This window comes from Diadema antillarum, unplaced genomic scaffold (genome assembly GCF_040938485.1).
Source record: "Diadema antillarum isolate AM-2024a unplaced genomic scaffold, OU_Dant_1.0 scf00000111, whole genome shotgun sequence".
Lineage (NCBI taxonomy): Eukaryota > Metazoa > Echinodermata > Echinoidea > Diadematoida > Diadematidae > Diadema > Diadema antillarum.
The window spans coordinates 2,972,959-2,992,006 of NW_027271000.1; the positions used below are offsets into that span (position 1 = coordinate 2,972,959).

At 39.5% G+C, this 19,048-nt stretch overlaps 1 protein-coding gene across 1 annotated transcript; it reads right to left on the reverse strand.

The window, feature by feature from the left end:
* Positions 1 to 13,244, reverse strand: LOC139719487 (ESF1 homolog). Its single transcript, XM_071630905.1, has 11 exons — positions 13,078 to 13,244; positions 11,129 to 11,771; positions 10,299 to 10,657; positions 8,949 to 9,103; positions 7,424 to 7,537; positions 6,229 to 6,515; positions 5,497 to 5,667; positions 4,461 to 4,600; positions 2,304 to 2,424; positions 1,401 to 1,480; positions 1 to 615 (listed from the first exon to the last, which is right to left on the reverse strand). Exons 2-11 carry the CDS (start codon positions 11,754 to 11,756, stop codon positions 145 to 147), a joined length of 2,526 nt encoding a protein of 841 aa, XP_071487006.1. The 5' UTR covers positions 11,757 to 11,771; positions 13,078 to 13,244; the 3' UTR covers positions 1 to 144.
* Between the last annotated feature and the right edge of the window lie 5,804 nt (positions 13,245 to 19,048).

Below are 19,048 nucleotides of genomic sequence, written 5' to 3' on the forward strand. Positions count from 1 at the left end.
ATGATGGAAGAACTTTTAATAAATTTGATAGTCTGTCTGGCAAAAAAAAAAAAATCTGAACAATTTAATTTGGTTATGCTCAGAGCACAGATAAAAGCTCGGTTTCAAAGATTTGCAAGCACACATAGAGATCTTTTCCTAGAATCATGAGGAAACTTTCAGTTTCTTCCTGGAATGATGCTGCTCAGTTTTGCTCTTGATAGATCGCACCAGTTGTGAAATGTCTGTGTCCTTTTTCCTCTTTTCCTGCACATCTTCTGACTTTCCACCATGGCATCCTTCATCAGTCTTTTCTTCCTCACGCTCTTTTCTCCGCCTCCTCTTCTGTTTCTCCTCAATCAATGCTGACATCGCCTTGGTCTTCTTAAACTGGGTGTCAGATGGATCAATAGCGTACTCATGGGAAGTGAAAAGGGCTTCAAATCGAGGATCCGACGCGTCAATCTCAAAGCTGTCCTGGGTGAGGTTGTCCTCGGTCACACCCAGTTTGCGCTGCTGTTTGAGCTGTCGCTTACGTTTGCTCTTCGTCATGTTCTCGCTTTCGATGATGCTCTTCAGATTGAAGTGTTGTTTGCCATCATCTTCTTCATCAAGCATGAGAAGTTCAAGTGCAGCCTGGAAGTGAAAGCAAAGGTCAATAAAGGAAAGTAACCTTAAGCTATTTGTAGATGATGACAATCATTTGGATCATCACTGACCCTCCTCTGATCTGCCTTTCGTCTGTCTACCCTCCTGCTTTAATCCCCCTCCCTTACTTGTTGGGCTCCTTGCCCATAACTTCCAACCATCCCTTTTGTTTTCTTTGTTGTGTGTCCCTAGCCCTCCCTTGACTGTTCTTGTCGTGTGTACTCCCTTATATGTGATTGCTTTCCCTGCATGTTTGTCATTTTGCCTCTGACGAAGATTCTGCTAAGGATCGAAAGCTCAGGCCCCTTTTGACTCCATTTAACTCCACTGGCTTGCCTCTATTGGATAATCAGTTTTCAGCAGTTTTCAGCATTTATTTTTTCAAACAAATACCACAGATATCACAGTAATACCAAGATTAAGTCTTGTTTGTTCTATATCCTGTTACAAAGACCTCATGCAATGTACACTATAAGCATTTCAATAATCACACATAACTATCATGCTTCCAACTTTGATTAATTACTGCAATTTTAGTACCTGTTTTCTTTACAGTTAGTTACACTTACAGGTGTATGAATTTTACTTCGGAAAATGCAGAGATAAACCAAGGGGAAAAGTCATCACTTATACTAACAGTTGGTCTTAAAACACACACACACACACACACACACACACACAAATTGTTTTGCTACTGCTCGGCTTGCAATGGGGAAAATAAAAGGACTAAAGTCCAGTCAGGACATAGTAGCAGGTGAGGAACTTGGTCTAACCTTTTGCTGTTTTTCTTTGTCTCTTTCTTCCTGCGACATTTCAGTGCTTACGTCCTTCCTCCTCTTTTTGCTGCTCCCACCTTGAAAATGAAAGTAAAACATATCAACAAATCACATGACTTCAAATGCATATGTCAAGCAGACACTGCAAATTTAAACCTGTTCAATAGAAAAATACACCAAAACTCGTATCACTACTGTAAAAGCGGAAATTTACGCGCATTTCGCACAACCAGAGACGAGCGCGAAAATAAAAGCACGCAAATATTTTTGCTTGCCTTATTTTCCAGTAGTTGATGTCTTGATTCCGTGGAATTAAAAACATGTGAAACTTCTCTCACCCTGCCGACTGTGACAATTACTCGCACGAAAATATCCACTTTTACCGTATCAGTTATTAGGACCACTATGCCATTAAAATACTGTTTGAAATTTATTCACAGTTCTTGACTTTAAAAATTCAACAAGAAATACAAACAATAATGCACCTTTGATGCAGGACAGGACTAGATAGTTGTGAAATACTGCACATGAAGCCATGTTCATAATTGTATCCCATTGCACAGGAATTGATACAATTCACTCAATTTTGGCACAGAGTGCCATTTCCATCACAGGTGATGAATTGAGGATATAATATCATTAAGAAAAGTGAGCTTCTTGATCCTGGGAGACATTTACACAGTTAATAAAGGAAAGAAAACGGTAATCTCTTGCATGTGCAGTTATAAATGCATATTGCTTCTCTTTATACTTTACAACTGGCATCACAGTAGCAAACAAATACAAAGTCATATGAACAAGTGACATTGAACACATTGAATTACGCACTAGACTGAAATGCACTGCTGAAAGGCAGACTTCTGTTTCTAAAATCAATGATGGATGTGAAATAATCCGTACCCTCCTTTCCTGTACTCTTCAAAGAGTCCCTGAAGTAAGAATCGTTCAGGTCAACGCCCTCCGGAAGCTCATCATCACTGAATGCCTGATAGCTCTCTGCAGCATCCACCCCCTCCTGGTCCTAAAATATCGTAGCAAAAATGAAAAGAAACAAGTTCAGATTCCCTACTACTGCTTGTGTGGCTATTGGGATGCATGCCAGACTGTTGTGTGTGAGAGAGGCTAGAACAGGCAATAAGCAACAGAGGTGAAGGTACAATTTGTTGGATGAACAATATAATGAGAAAGATCGCTGTGTCAGAGAATCGGAAGAAAAATGTAACAGCAGAATATAGGAAGGACAAATAATACAACATTGCAGACAATAACAACAGCAGTGATGTTGATAACAGCAGCAATGGAAGGGTCATCATCATTAAAGGGATGGTACAGTATTGGTAGAGGTGAGAATTGGGCTTTTAACTTTTTGTGAGATATCAAGAAACCGTTTGTAAAATAGTACAGAGCGTACACGTACCTTTCTATGAGGAATTCAAAGTTTATTTGATGAAAATGGGTTTTGGAATGGCTGAGACATCCAAAAATAAAGTAAAACAAAGCGATAGTAATAAAAGGTGGGTCCAATTGCTCTGTTTTGGGTATCTCAGCCATTTCAAAACCAATTTTCATCAAATAAACGTTGAATTCCTTTTGGAATTACATGCTCTTTCATATTTCATGAGACACTTCTCATTATCTCCACCCAAAATGTTAGAAACCCAAGGTTAGGTCTCAACCAAAACTATACGATCCCTTTAACATCACAGCCAAAGCCGTAAATTGTGGTAGAAGGAACAATATCAATGACTGTTCAACCTATGAGCAAGCATCAAGAATGAAATCAATTCATGCTAGCACAATTTGGAATATTTGAATAGCCTCCTGTTTGACAGCAGTCTCAGTTGTAAATAAAAGCTGAACAAATTTTCCAGACCAAATGGGCAATATATATGTGTAGCTTACCAAAGTACCCTCTAAATTACCAAATGTATTTGACTCCTCTGCACAACAATAATACAGGCAGTACATTTACCCAGCGCATAATGAAATCTCGGTCACCTTCATATAATACTGCCTCTAATGGTACTAAGTAAATTACATTTATTTGAATGATGATTAACTTTTTAAAATTACATTGCTTTCAATGTGTTCTCTGAGCAGTACATTCAGTTGGAATTGCTGAGTTTTTTTTTTTTCCTTTGGGCAGAGCGGTATAAATCTAACAAGTCTTTGAATTAACTCGGGGTGTGTTTATCAACTCCTTTTCTTGGCAGAAACAGGTTTTCCAAACAGCTTTCAAGGACTTTTTACGAGTTGATAAATGCAAATGCAAAGCTGTTTTGAAAGCCCTTTTGGAAAGCCTTTTCGAAAGGTTGTGTTTATCAACTCTCCTTTTCTCGGCAGAAACAGATTTTCCAAACAGCTTTCAAGGAATTTTTACGAGTTGATAAACGCAAAGCTGTTTTGAAAGCCCTTTCGGAAAGCCTTTTCGAAAGCCGCAAATTTGTGGCTTTCCAAACAGGTTTCCTAAACAGGTTTTCAGAAACCTGTTTGTAAAAGCCTTTTGAAGTTGATAAACGCAAAGCTGTTTTGAAACGGCTTTGTAGTATTGTACTGCAGTTACGAACAATGCATGCCTTATATGACCTCTTCTCCTCGGATCGAATTGCGCAATGCAGCTGTGCAGTGACAGGCCAGTTATCGTGTTCGCGAAGAGAGTTGATAAACGCAACTATTTTGGAAGCCGCTTCTAAAGGGCTTTGGAAAGGGCTTTGGAAAGGGCTTTGGAAACGGCTGTTGAAAGCCGTTTAAACAGGGGAAAGTTGATAAACGCAACCAAAGTCTCATGCCGCCACTCAGAAATATTTGAAGTATGTGCTAAACTGGAGCTGCCTCACAGATAGGAAGACAATTGATTCATGTGGCATTGCATCATGACTCGTCACTCTCAAAGGAAGATAAGTCTTTATGATGGTAATTGCTTTTCGCTGTCCCTTCTTAGAAAACAAGTGGCACATTAATAGTACAGGGCTGTGAAAATGGGCTTTCAAAAGGGCTTTGGAAAGCCGTTTAAAAAGGGGAAACTTGATAAACACAGCCTAAATCATCTCATCTTACCGCATTTGGAGCCTCCTTTTTCTTCTGCTCCTTCCTCTCTTTCTTTTTCTCCTTCTTCTTTTCTAGATACTTCTCCCATGGTGTTGAGCCAGCAGATTCTGCTTTCTTGATCACAATTTCTTGAGTTGCTTCTTTCAATCCTGACAGGAACAGAGAGGTAACATGACGAGATAGGAGAGATTTAACAAATCAAAGAATGAAATCAATTTCTAATAAAAATATCTTATAGCCTTATCTTTGGTGTACGTAAACCAAGCTGACAAGTATTAGTAATCATTTTACATAATTGGTATTACATCTTTTCACACTACCTCTTTTGCAAAAGTAAATTCTTGAATAGGATCCTTGAGAATGCTACTCTTGTACCAAGTCTCATATGAGAGGGGAAAAAATTAAACAAATGAATGAATAAAAGAGTTTCTTGACATTCTGAAAAGTTAGCTATTCAGTGTGTATCCCTTTCTATTACTAGATCTGGATCTCCTTACTCCTTCTGTATACCTTAAACTTGAAAAAAAGTTGGTTTACTGGACCATATCTATGCTTCAGAGTTCATCAAATTTTTCTCCTGCCATCTGACAACCCATGTCTGCCTTCCCATACTTCTGATACTGTCATGCAGACAGCAAAAAAAAAAAAAAAAAAAGCAAGCTGGTGCAGCTGAAATACTACTTGCAAGCACTCACAAATGCATCAGTGAATGAATTTGATTGTTACCATCATTGCAGAAATACCTATTGCAAGTACTCACTGATGCATCACTCTATGTGTCTGATTTTTGCGCACAGATATTTTTGCGAATGGGGAGGTCACAGACATTTTCGCGAGATGTTGTTTTTGTGAATTGACACACAGACTAATGTAAATGCGCTGTTACCCTAGCGCACTGCGATGTTTTCGCGTGTTGTTAAATTCGCGGTCCTACTGAGATTTGCGAAATTCGCGAAGATTAAACCCTCACGAAAATAACAGCTCATACAGTATTGCAGAGGAGCAAAGCGTAAGACGCCCTCAAGCAGGCACAAATCCACCATACCTGGCTCCCAGGAAATCTCCATCTCCATCTCCTTGTCCTCCTGAGTCTGCTTCTCCTTGTCCTCAATCCCTTTCAGGAGGCTCCGGTACATGTCTATCTTGGCCTTCTCACTTGCCTGGTTCTTCTTCCTCTTCTTCTTCTTCTTGCCATCCTCACACTCATCTTCATCACCTGAATCTTGAGCTGCGAGGAAAATGAAGGCATGTGTAAAATATACGCATTGCTTAAACACCATATTCGTACTTATAGAATGACACATATCTTCTTCTTTTTTTATTTGTCTCTCTCTTTTTTTTTACTAACAGGGACTAAATTTTCTTGTCTTGAATCCCTATAGGGTAATGCTTAATTCTATTTCATATGTTGATTGATCTGGTGTAGTGAATTGTGATTCATAACAGTGACGATGTTGCTAACTTTTACGGCAAGTAGATCATATATTCAGCTGGATTCTCCTTGCCCGATACTGAAATTGTGATAATCACTGCCAAAAGACTTGCCACACAATGCTAAAATATGTTCATGCACATCTGAACTGTTGTGATATTAGAACTTTGTTTCATTATGACTGATGACAAACAATTAAAGAAATGACATCAAATGTGTGCCAGAAAAAAACTTGTTAAATCTAATGAGATTATTGTTTACTGATATAAGATTTAAATTTAGCACTAATTAAGAAGTGGCAGTTACCAACATTTTTGTTTTCTGGCACACTATCCTAGGCCTTACCATCCTCCTCTTTGATTTCTTCTTCCTCGCTACTATCATCCTCCTCGCTGGATGAGGCAAGGTAGGACTTAATGTGTGACTCCATCTCCTCCATGCTCTTCTTGCTGCCGAAGGCCTGCATCGTCTGCAGCGTTCTCTTCTTGTCGTCTTCATCCCACGTCAGCTCCACCTTGGACTGGTGAAGGGCGGTGGTCTGAAAGACCATGGGCTGGTATCCGGCCACGTCTGGTGCCTCCGTAGCCACCTCCTTGGGCTCCTGGTCAAACACAGTGTCATCTGGTACAAACCTGCCACGGTACCAAACAGAAAAGTTTGGAGGCCAATTTCACAAGAATAATCACTCGCACCAAGACAGGATAAAATTCTTGGAGATGACAGATTTTGCTACGCTGCTCCCACAGGACAGCAAGTTGGCATTATTACTACAAGTTGAAATTTTTATCATAATTCAAAATTGTTAATATGGCTTGAATTAATATTGTATAAAGTGGAAAATATTACTGCAAATTGGAATCATCACTGCAAGTTGAATTCATGGCTGCAAGTTGAAATTGTTACTACAAGTTAGAATTGTTAATGCAAGTTGGAATTGAAGTACTGCAGGCTGGAGTTATTTCTGCATGTTGGAATTGTTAGTGAAAGTTGGAACTGTACTGCAAGTTAATATTGTTGCTGCAAGTTGGAAATGTTCCCTCTAGGTTGGAACTGTACTGCAAGTTGGTATTGTCACTGCAAGTTATCAAAGTGTTACTACAAGTCAGAATCATTACTGCAAGTTCAAATTGCTACTGGAAGAAGGAATTGTTACTGCAAAGTGGAATTATTGCACATTGCATTATGACACAGGACGCTGATTTGCAAAGGAGTTATACTCACTTTCAACTTTAAAGCAAAAAAACAAGCAAACACTAAACCATTCAATTTGCATTTACAATCTATTTACATACTTTACCTCCGCTATAGTCATAAAAGGCCGAATCACTTATTTAAAGAGACTTTTAGATATCAAGGACCTAGTTTATATCAGCTAAACCAATTTTCAGACATAATTTTCAGACATAATTGTACGTGTTTTGCCCAGAATCTGGGTTATATGTACACGCAGTGTCAACTCCCATCATAGCGAAATATGAAACATGGAATCTAAGGAGCACACATCCATTCAGAAGAGCCTTGGAAATTCTGTATGCTTTACCTGAGATCAAGTCGGGATGAGCTAGTTTCATACTCCATGCCATCACACTGCTCGTAGATGCCATTTGCTGTATCAGCCGAGTCACACTCTACCACAGCGTAGTAGTATTTTAGTCTGCAGCAAAGACATTAGACGGTAATTCAAATATTGCTCATATATGATTTCATCTGTTGTTCCATGGTATTTGAAAACCTGTTTCTTGTGCTCAATACATAAATGTACAGCATGACTTTAGCCTAAAAGATGATACAGTGTACTCCCGTTACAACGAACACGGTTATAACGAAATTTCGTTATAACGAAGTTAAACTTCTGGTCCCAAAATTATCGCCATTAAACTCTATGGTACAAAATTCGCTTATAACGAACACGGTTATAGCGAAATTTCCGTTATAACGAAGTCTTTTCCAAACACCACTGACAAAGAAAAACAAAAGAAATGTGCTCCATTATAACGAAATGAGGATCGCTTTCGAAAATACGTAGCGGAAAAAGCATCATGATAAGCGTATCTGCATGGGCGAACGCTTCAGATCACTGTGCGTTCGTTCCGTGTGTCACGCACAGTTTCCGAGGGGAACTTTACTTGAGTTACTGTTATACATTAATCTGAAGACCAAGTTAAATGAGGTTCGTTTTATTGTTCCGATGGTCCTTTATTACAAAACACACCTATTCTGATACAAATAAAATGTCCGTTAGTTCGGAAATGCAATAAGGTTTGTTATTATCAACATTTTGGAGTTTTAACATTTCCAAGGTTCCTTATTAATAAGGTTCGTTAATCCGACAATGAAATACGGTTCTTATTACAACAAACCTTTGGAATCCCGGGAGTGGCGGAACTTTGGGATAAGGATCCTGTGGAGTGACAAACTTTAGCAAGAAACGAACCTTTGGAATAGCGAACTGTATCCGAATCCTAAACCATCATATTCTGTGGTACATGTGTGACAATACAAACAACTTTATGCTCTCTTTTAAATGTAATATTCAAACGGAATTAGGAAGGCACCATCCCATTTCACATAGCTTTCCAGTGTATGACGAGTATTCAACAAACAGAATATGACATATGCGTGGTTTCCTTCTTTTTTTTTTGTTATGTATTTTTTTGTTCGGTTATAACGAAATTTCGTTATAACGAAAGAAAACTGCCGGTCCCGAGCATTTCGTTATAACGGGAGTGCACTGTATAAAAGAAATAGTATTCATGTACCTCACTGACAAAAGCTGTGGACTTACTGACAAAAAGAATTTCATGACACACTGGTGGGAGAGGTCTGAGCCAGTGACATCACCTTGTTTCAATGTGCAAAAGTAATTGTGACAGATATCATTGCTTTCCTGATGACAAGGTTCATGCTCTTGCTTTCCCCATTCTTACCAAATTTCACTGTTCTTAATTGGTTGCCACAACCAACGTCTCACTTGGTAAAATCTTTTGATTTCTTAAAGTCAACTTGAATAAAGTGGACTTTCCCTTGAAGCACAAGCAGTGGAAGCAGCTTTAATTACATCATACCTCTGCATCTGATACTTTCTAAGCTTCTCTCTGTGGTAGTGCTCTTTGTCGAGTCCCTCCAGCTTGCTTGTCTTCTCGTCCCTTTCCACCAGTTCCTGTGGTCCCTTGGCATCCTCTTCTTTCATACGCTGTAGACCAAACTCTGATGGATATATCTACACAGAGCAGAATGTGGAGTTTACATCACGAGCAGATAAACTTTTGAAGGATGAACAAGTGAGAAGGCTCAAACTGACATGAACGGGTGTAAATCATGTGAAAGGACTGGTCCCGAGGAATTTTGATAAGAAAGAAAAAATAAGAAACTAGAGAAGCACTCTGAGAGCGCAGACCTGCGCCAAGCATGCAGCCCATTTCCACCCGCACTGATCTTGTTCTTCCACAGAGATCAGTGATTTCCACTCATACGTACTGCATTGTGTGCTGAAAGCCGACCGATTTCCCAATATACTGTAGAAGCCTTTGTTACGTCATAAACCCTCAGCTGCACCGCGCGCCTCGACCTGCAGCAGAAACTAGAGCACGCACTTTAGTGCGCGCATGCAAACCCTAAATACGCGCAGCCTGAACTCCCAAGTTCATTGACCCTACCCGCCAAATTATCAAAAATCCTTCATAAATTCCCCCAAAATTACCGGATCAATACGAAAAGTTAATTGTTTGTTACTCGTGTCATTCTAAACCTTTCCTGCAAGTTTCATCTCAATCCATTATCTACTTATCTACTTATTTTGAACACGGACAAACGAACGAACAAACAAACAAACTAACTAACTAAATAACTAAATAACTAACAAGCAAAACAACAGTAACGAAAACATAACCTCCCCCCTTGGCGGAGGTAATTAGTTACAGGATGATGTTGTGCAAGTAGTCATATTCATAATTAGAGTACCAATTTTTAAAGAAAATGTTCATCGTGTAAGATGGCAAGGATTCACTGAAATGTGAAAGAGATATTTGTGGAAACCATAGAGTGAATTAAAGAACTATGAGGGATGTTTTCATGGTCATTTGACAAGCAGCAAATACTCTATCAATACCTTTTACTTCTTGAACAAGTACCCACTGTAAACTTGGTTACAGCAGTGTGTCCTTGCAAAATTGCAAAATTCTTCCTAATAAATGCTGCTTCAAATCAACATTAGATTGTTTTAATGTTCTTGATGAAACAATTCCCTTATCTCTCTCCTGAAAACATGTACAAATGATATCACTTCATCACATGTATCCCAGAGACAAAAGCATGTCGATTCCTTTTTATAAGTTCCTAAAAATGATACGGTACATGGTCTGGTAAAAGATGTTTCACAAGGACATGGTGAAAAGCCAACTCAAACAGACACATACTGTCACAGAATGGAGGACACCCCCTGCAGGCTTGAAAGAGTTCAGCATTACAAAGAGGTCACTCGTAGAGACAGAGTCCCAGTCAATGTTGCAAACTGCCAGTCGACAACTTGTAGCCTCCTCCCTAGGAGCATCTGCATCAAGCTCTCCCCAGCTGTGGCTGATATCTACACCATCACTTGCCACGTCCAACTTGGTACTTGAGGAGGATGTAACAGGATGATCATCATCGTCGCTGTCTGATTCAGAGGAGCTGGTCTCAACATTTCCTTCACCACGAGCAAGATCGATACCATGTTGTTTCTGCCAGGATAGACTACCTTGCACATCTGACTTTCTGTTGGAATCTGAGAAAATCATCAGAAAGGGGAGATTCATGATTTTAGCGTTTTTTTTTTTTTCAGTATGCACATATTACAAGACACTCCGAATAATAAACATTCATTTTTATATGTAGTTATGTCACAAAGGATGAATTTGTTTTTCATCAAATTCAGCTTTAGTCCCTCATTCCTAGTGTTGATTACTGCACATGTAATTTTTCAGAAAGAATATCCCTGTCTTTCAGTGTTGATTCATAGCAAACATCTTTTGATACATAAGTAACAGAAACAACACAATTTTGAATTATGAAAGCTGGTACAATTTCACACCATCAGCTTGAGTATACAATAAAAACAAACATCTGGAGAAGTATTTACAAATCAATACAAACATACTATGTCTAATTTTCAATATCTAGTGCAGCTTTAACAATGCACTCCAAGAACTGACAGTAAAGGACATTGATACATTTGATAGCTGAATCACATAGAGTTAGCTCTTCTTACCCATCAGTTGCAAGTTGTCATCTGAATTGTCATCACTCCCAAGACTACTTTCACCCTCTCCATCTGAAGTATCATCCTCATCATCTGAGGAGAAAGTGTTGCTGTGACTTTGTCTTCTATTGTCTTGTCCCTGTCCACGAGGATCTGCCAGGTTGATTCCAGATTTGCGCCTAATGTTTGCTTGCGTAGAGAAATTTGAATTTTTCGATGCGTTCCTGGGGGATGCATTCTTCCTCATTTTGAATGCCAACAGTACCTCTCGTCCACTCTGACGCCTTCTCTTTCGATTCTTTGTGTCTTCACCTAATCCTAACGTTGAATTCTCTCTTTCGGGAGAGTGAGAACTTTGGCCTGTTGCTTCATGAACTTTTTCAATCTTCACATTATCATCCTCATCACTATCATCATCAGAATGCCCGAGGTCATAAAATTTTCGGAGGTTTTCTCCTGCTGTCTTATTGTCGGGACGTCCTCGCTTGTCCACAGAATACTTGAGCTTGAAACGCTTGTCTGTAAACATCCCTTGAAAGCGCTTATCAATCTTGACTTTGCGTTCCTGCTTCGGAACTTCCCGAAACCTGGGATCTTTTGCAATAACTGCAAAGCGTTCATCACTTAGGATGTCCATTTTTCCTCTTGCTCTCTGAGAAACGAAAGAGCGAGATTACAGAATTGTCAACATACTATCAAAAAAAAATTCTAATTTCTCATCAACATTTTCATGGCCACAAAAATCAAATAATAGAATGTCCATTTAAAACAAGAAAGGGGTTCACTCATCAAATAAATTAATTAGCTTGGAACCACAGCTGGCACAGGGAGGAATACAGCACTGTAAAACTGCATCCCACAAAGACGTTAAAACCCAACTGCCATAACACAATTTTCACTTATGTAAGGTTTATCTTTGTGTAGTATTGTATCTGGTATGTAAAATGATAATCTGCCATTGTCTAACAATTCAAGTTACTGTCACCTAGCCCAAACAGACGCTGTGGGAAGCCTTTCGTGACTTCTTTACAGTGACAGGGCTGTCTATAGTTTGTGTCTACCTAATTACAGGCATAATACTCCGCACAGTGTCTGGTCGGGCTACTGTCTACCATATTATCTACTAATAGTATAGTATATAAACTTACAATAGTAGTACTATTGTAAATATACTATACTATTTGTATGTATTTAATTTGCTAAAAATTGCTTCAGCAGCAACTATGCATTTAATAGTATCATTAAGGACACGTAGTGACGTACCACAAGGAAGAGCTTAAAACGTCACTGGCACTGCTATATATTAACACTAGTATAGCAGTTAAAGACATTGACCATAGTTGCTATCTATCATCTATAACTACTAGGATCTATATCTAACATAAATGTCAAAATGGTCATTTCCGACATATGACCGAAACGAAAGATCGGTTTACGGTCTTTAATCTTGTCGTCAGGGATATGTTCTGCGGAGACTATGTCTGGCGTCACGGAACCTCCTCTACGTAGGAGAGCCGCAAAAGTAAAAAAATGATTAAAAAACTCCTCAGTCCAGACAGACATATTTTTCAGTCTATTCTGGCATTATAGCTAAGATAGATCGCGAGTGTCAACTCACTGCCACGCCGACGTCATGATTTTCAACTTTTGGGTAATTTACTCTCATGATAAAAATGAATAGCCACACTTTTTTGCTGGTCATTTGAATTTTGTTCTCTTTTTTTTTAAGTTCCCGCTCGCTCACGCTCCTGATCCTGCTCATCGGATCAACTAACGACGACCTCCACTATTCTTTTAACTAGGCTGCCTTTTAACTAACATAACCGAGTTCTAAATCTATTATCACACACCCCACCAACAGGTACTGATCAGTCTTCATATTCCCCCTACGCCCAGTAGCTAGTAGCCCTACTATAGTAGTACACTTCACTTGCACTGCGGCTGCCGAGTAAACTTACCGGATCGTGGCCAGCGCCGCCCCGTGACTCAAGGGCGAGACAGAAGCATGCACTACGGTCTAGCTACCAGAAGTATCTTGAGCCGATCACGATAGTTCTGAGAATGTGAACAGATATTGGTCAATAAACGAATTCCCCTTACACTGTATTTGCACGTATACTTGGGACGTATACCGGTAGTTTCCGAAACTTCTCGTAGAACTAGAAATCCATTATTCAAACTTGCAAACTGCATTTAAATTTACTGCGATCACTTCAGACAGCATGCATGCATGCATTTCACAGAGTCATATTTACCACCCATGCGCTACTATACTTTTTACGCTGTGCGCATACGTGCACCGGCATGCATGGCATGCATGTGCTCTAGACTCGCTGTGCACATTTTCATGCTCATCTAGCTAGCAGCCTGCCGCCCGCGCGCACGTAAGACGTGCATGCGCGCGCTGATGCTTTCTTGAAAAAAAACCAAGAACAAAAATATCAAAACAATATTATGAACAAAACAGCAGTGACAAAATCTAACAAAGATAGGGAGTTACCTCAATTATTGTATGTCTCCTAGAACGTACGAGTAATCCATGAATATATCTCTATCCTACTAATCAGCACCTTTCATAGTATTATTTTTCCATCTCCCTCTCTTTCTCTGCATAAACGTGTACAGTATATTAATTATGCTATACATAGTATTTATTGTATCCGAAATATGGATTAATAATAATAATAATAATAATAGTGGCTACTTGTATAGCGCACAGGTCCACTTTTCAGTGCTCATGGCGCTTCAAAAATGAAAAGATATCATATATTTACATGCATATACATATTCAAACATTTCAACAAAGAAGAAAATGGTAAACAAAAACAAATATATACCAAATGAAGAATACAACAAATACCAATTAAAAATACAATATTGATCCAATATTAATGGCATACAGCAATTACAGTCCTCAGTATGAAAGGAACAGATAAGTTTTAAGTTTGGATTTGAATGACTCTGTAGATGACAGTTCCCTTAACTGAAGAGGTAACTGATTCCACAATTTTGGTCCCATAACGGAAAAAGCACGATCACCATACCCATGTTTTACTCTGGGTGTTTGGAGTAAGAATGTATCTGATGATGAACGTAGCCTTCGTGTCGGATTGTATTTTTGAACAGAATTACTTATGTATATTGGGGAAAAAGAATGAACTGAATGATGTACTAATAACAGAATCTTGAAAATAATCCTTTTTTCTACAGGTAACCAATGTAAGGAACGGAGAACTGGTGACATGGAATCAAACTTATTAGTAAAAGTTAACAATCGGGCAGCAGAATTTTGCAACCGTTGAAGTTTTGTGACATCTTTTTTTGGAAGATTACACAATAATGAATTCGAAAAATCCAACCGAGAAGAAATCAAAGCATGAATAAGTATCTCAGCTGCAGATTTAGACAAATATTTCCTTATGAAACTTAAATTACGCAACTGATATCGAACATTCCGCTGAATATGAGTTACATGACTTCGAAATGACATTTCCTGATCAAATATGACACCTAAATTACGGGCTGTTTTCGACGGAGTAATGCAAGTGCTACCGATGTTGACATGACATGACTGATAATCAACTTTGCTTAACATATGCTTTGATCCCAATAACAGAAACTCAGATTTATCATCATTTAGTTTAAGGCCATTGGATGTAAGCCAGATTTTCAGGTCTTGCAAACATGCTTCGAGTTTTGCAATGGCGGATGACAATGAAGACACAGTGGGTTTAAAAGACAAATAAAGTTGTATATCGTCCGCATAACAATGATAACTAATACAATGCTTGCGAAATACTTCACTAATTGGTTGCATATACAGCCTAGCAGCGGGCCTCCAACTGAGAACCTTGAGGTACACCAAACTTTGTTGTAGTTTTACAAGAGGTACAATCACCAATTCTGACATAATGAGATCGATCACATAAGTAGGATATAAACCAATCAAGAACAGTTCCTTTGATGCCCAAATATCTCAATCGTTGAATCAGAATAGCATGATCGACTGTGTCAAAAGCTGAGCTCATATCAAGCATGATAAGAGCAGTGATGTTACCACTATCTAATTCTCTGAACACAATATCTAATATAGTTGACTAACAGTGTTTCTACACTATGACCAGGCTTGTACGCAGATTGAAATGAATCAAGCAATTCATTATCTTGCAGATACGTTGTCAGTTGTGAGAAAACAACCTTTTCAAGCAATTTACTTAAATAAGGTAAATTTGAAAAATTTGATTAATGGATATATGATTATTTACGCCCGTCATTCTTTTGTCTCCACATAACCAGTCACTGTGAATACCATTTGAAACACAAAAGACAGTTACGCCTACATAAACAGCATTTTGGCTTCGCTGCCTGACTTTGATATCAAAAACCTCTGAAGAGAGGCTTCACATCATAAAGTCATTCACTTTATATCATTTTCAGTTAAAAACAAACCTAAATAACAAAATAATGAAAATTATGTTTAAGATAAACATCAACGCAAAAAGTCCGGTGTTAAATATGAAACACTGCTCAAGGTGCTCATTGTGGTGTTAGATGAACACCTGCGGGTGTCACTTCAAAGCATGGGCGTAAATCCGGGGGGGGGGGGGGGATGGGGGATGCATCCCCCCTGAAATGGAGGAGGGGGATGGCCTGTACAATCATCCCCTGAAATTTGAGAAAAAATGGAGGAAGGCATGAAGTTCGTACGCCCGCCTTCAGAGAGGTAACAGAGCTGAACAGTATTCTATCTTGTAGGATAAATACATAATTTTCTCAAGCGCTCGCTCGCTCGCGAAGAAAGTAATATCGACATATGGTATATGGTCCAGACGTTGACAACATCAAAAAGTATAGGCCTACATGTAAACATGCTATGACGGCGAGCAACTCGGGACCATCTGCAAATTATATACGAATACAAACAAACAAACAATATCAAAAAACTATACCGCCATAATTGAACCCCCTCCATTTCCTGAATAATTCCTGAAACGATGATGACTGATGACTCAGTCAGGATATATCTATGGGCATACACAGGGATGATCAGATTACATAATAAATGTCTTTACGAGATATTTTCATCTGAATTCTAAAAATGCAAAAGCACCCTCGTATGCAGGGGCGTCGATCCTGGGGGACGGGGGGAGCGGACGGGGGGGGGGGGAGGGAGGGGCAAACATATCATTTTGATCCCCAATGATTCCCGAAATGAGGAGAAAAAAAATTGCGTTTTTTTAATAGAAAACTGTCAAAATATCTTATCCAAAGTGTGCACCAGATTGCAGAATTTCAATTCTGAAAATGGAAAAAAAATCTCTCTCGCGTGGGAGGGGGATTCCCCTCCCACCCCTCCCCTTTTCGGTCCTTTTCCTTTTTTCTTTTAGATTGACAGATTTCCAAATGTTTCATCTTAAGTGTGCACCAGGTCTGTCACTTCAGTTACAAAAAAAAGGAACACAAAAGATCCACCGCGGATGGGAGGGGATAATCTTCTTTCGATCAACCCTTTCCCCTCTTGCTTTCCCATTAAAAACTTTAGTACACTTTGGGGATTGACAGCTTTCCGAATTCCATCAAAACTTTTCATTTGTATAGGCAAACATATCATTGTCTAAAACTGAAAAAAAACTCCCTCGAATATGGGAGAGGTATCTTGCCACCCTCCCAGTGTTTGGTCCCCTCTAAAATGGGGAATTACAATTTCCAAATTTTTCACAAAAAGTGTGCTTCAGATCGCTTTATTTCAATTCTAATAACGCAAAAGCTCCGTCCCACCCCCACCCCCAAGCTCTACCTCACTAGACTTTGTACATACACACAAATGATGCACGTTCGGAATAAGAGCTAAATTCCGTGATTTTAACACTTTCCTGTAAAAAACCTGTTTATTCCATTACTTTTTTTTTTGCACAAGAAGTTTGCACCAGATCGCTGAATTTCAGGTCTGAAAATGCAAAATCACTTTCGTGTGGGGAGGAGAAATGCCCCTTATCTATAAACACCCTCGTGTGCTTGCTTTTCTGTTTGATTGCTTAACAGACAGCGTTCATGATATTCATTGTAAGAATTAATTCAATAAGTTTATTTAAATGATACCATTTTACAGACAATTATTGTTCAACGTAATCTACATCAAAATATACTGCTACCTTAAGTTAAACAAGTGGGACTGTTTCAAATCGATAAAACACGCAAACATGCATAAAATTGCACCATTTACAACATCAAAATGCAAAAAGTTCTCACCGTGGGAGGGGTGATACCCCTCCCGCACCCCCCCCCCCCACCCCCCGCTCGCTCCTCTCGCTCGGGCTCGGTCGCGTTCATGACATTCAGTGTAAGAATTAATACAAGAAGTTTATTTAAATAATACCATTTTAGGCAAATTGTTCAATGATAATCTACATCAAAATATAATTATACTGCCACCTTAAACAAGTGGGACTGTTTCAAGTCGATAAAACACGCAAAAATATGCATCAAATTGCACCATAAATGCAAAAAGTTCTTACCGTGGGAGGGAGACACGCCCCTCCCACACTCCCCCCCCCCCCCCACCCCCCTCGCTCGCTCCGCTGGTTCGGGTTCGGTCGCGTTCACGACATTCAGTGTAATAATCAATAAAAGAAGTTTATTCAAGATACAATTCTATAGACAAATTGTTTAATGATAATCTACATCAAAATATACTGCTACCTTTAACAAGTGGGACTCTGTCAAGTAGAAAAAACACGCAAAAACATGCATCAAATTGCACCATTTTATACGACATCAAAATGCAAACAGTTCTCACCGTGGAAGGGGGAACACCCCCTTCCCACACCCCCCCCCCCCTCGCTCGCTCCGCTCCCCCCCCCCCCCCCCCCCCCCCACAGGCTGCGCCGGTCCGGTTATGGGCTTGTAATCGTGGTGATGGTGACTATCGCCGATCATCCCCCCCCCCCCCACTCCTCAGCACGGATTTACGCCGTTGCTTCAAAGTATAAGATTGTCTTTTGACTCAGTCACTTGGTTACTCATACTGTTTCTTTTGATTTTGAACTTCAACCAGAACTTTCCGTATAAGTACTTCTCTTGATTTTTGAAGAAAAAAAGGTGTGAACGCATTTACACCACAGTAACACCAAGTTGATGTGGTGTCCTAAACACTTGGCGGGTGTTATACCATTGACATTCATTAACATCAGCAATATGAAATCAACACCATGTGCAGTGGCAGATCTAGAGGGGGTGCACCGGGCGCACACCCCCTCTTTATCTTTATCAAAACGAAAGAAATAAAAAGAAAAAAATTGGAGGCACGTGCCACACCCTTTAATTTTGTAAAGGCGCCTCCCCTTTACAGAATTGGATCTGCTCCCGAGGCAGTATCATTGTTGAATTAACACAAGGGCGTCTGTGGGAGATATTCACCTGTTATACCATTCTTTTACATTTGTTAGTATTGAAGTTCAAAGATTTGGTGCACACTATTGGGGGAATATATAGGCACCTATCTATAGAAATTAGTCAGTGAGAGAAGTGTAGTAAGCTGTGGAGGGAGAATAAGAGGCTGAGGGATGTTGTATGTGGGAGGGGGTATATACCCCCCACCCCCCCTCAACGAGAGGGAGCTTTTGCATTTTATGATCGCAATTTGACTGTATGGTGCACGCGTTTGGTGCATGGAATATTTTGGAAAAGCGCAATCCCCATATATCTTAGTTCAGCTTGCGAGAGAGTGATGATCAAGGCCAGGGCGCATATCCAGTTATCCTAGACAACCATGCACGAGGCGGGGTGATGGACACATAGAGATGTATACTAATCTCTATGGATGGACAGCCCTTTCTGCAGCGGATTGATCTGAACTGAAATAGAAATATAGACGCATACATATTTTGACGGATTATTGGAAAATCAAATTGTCCAAAAAAACAATGTACA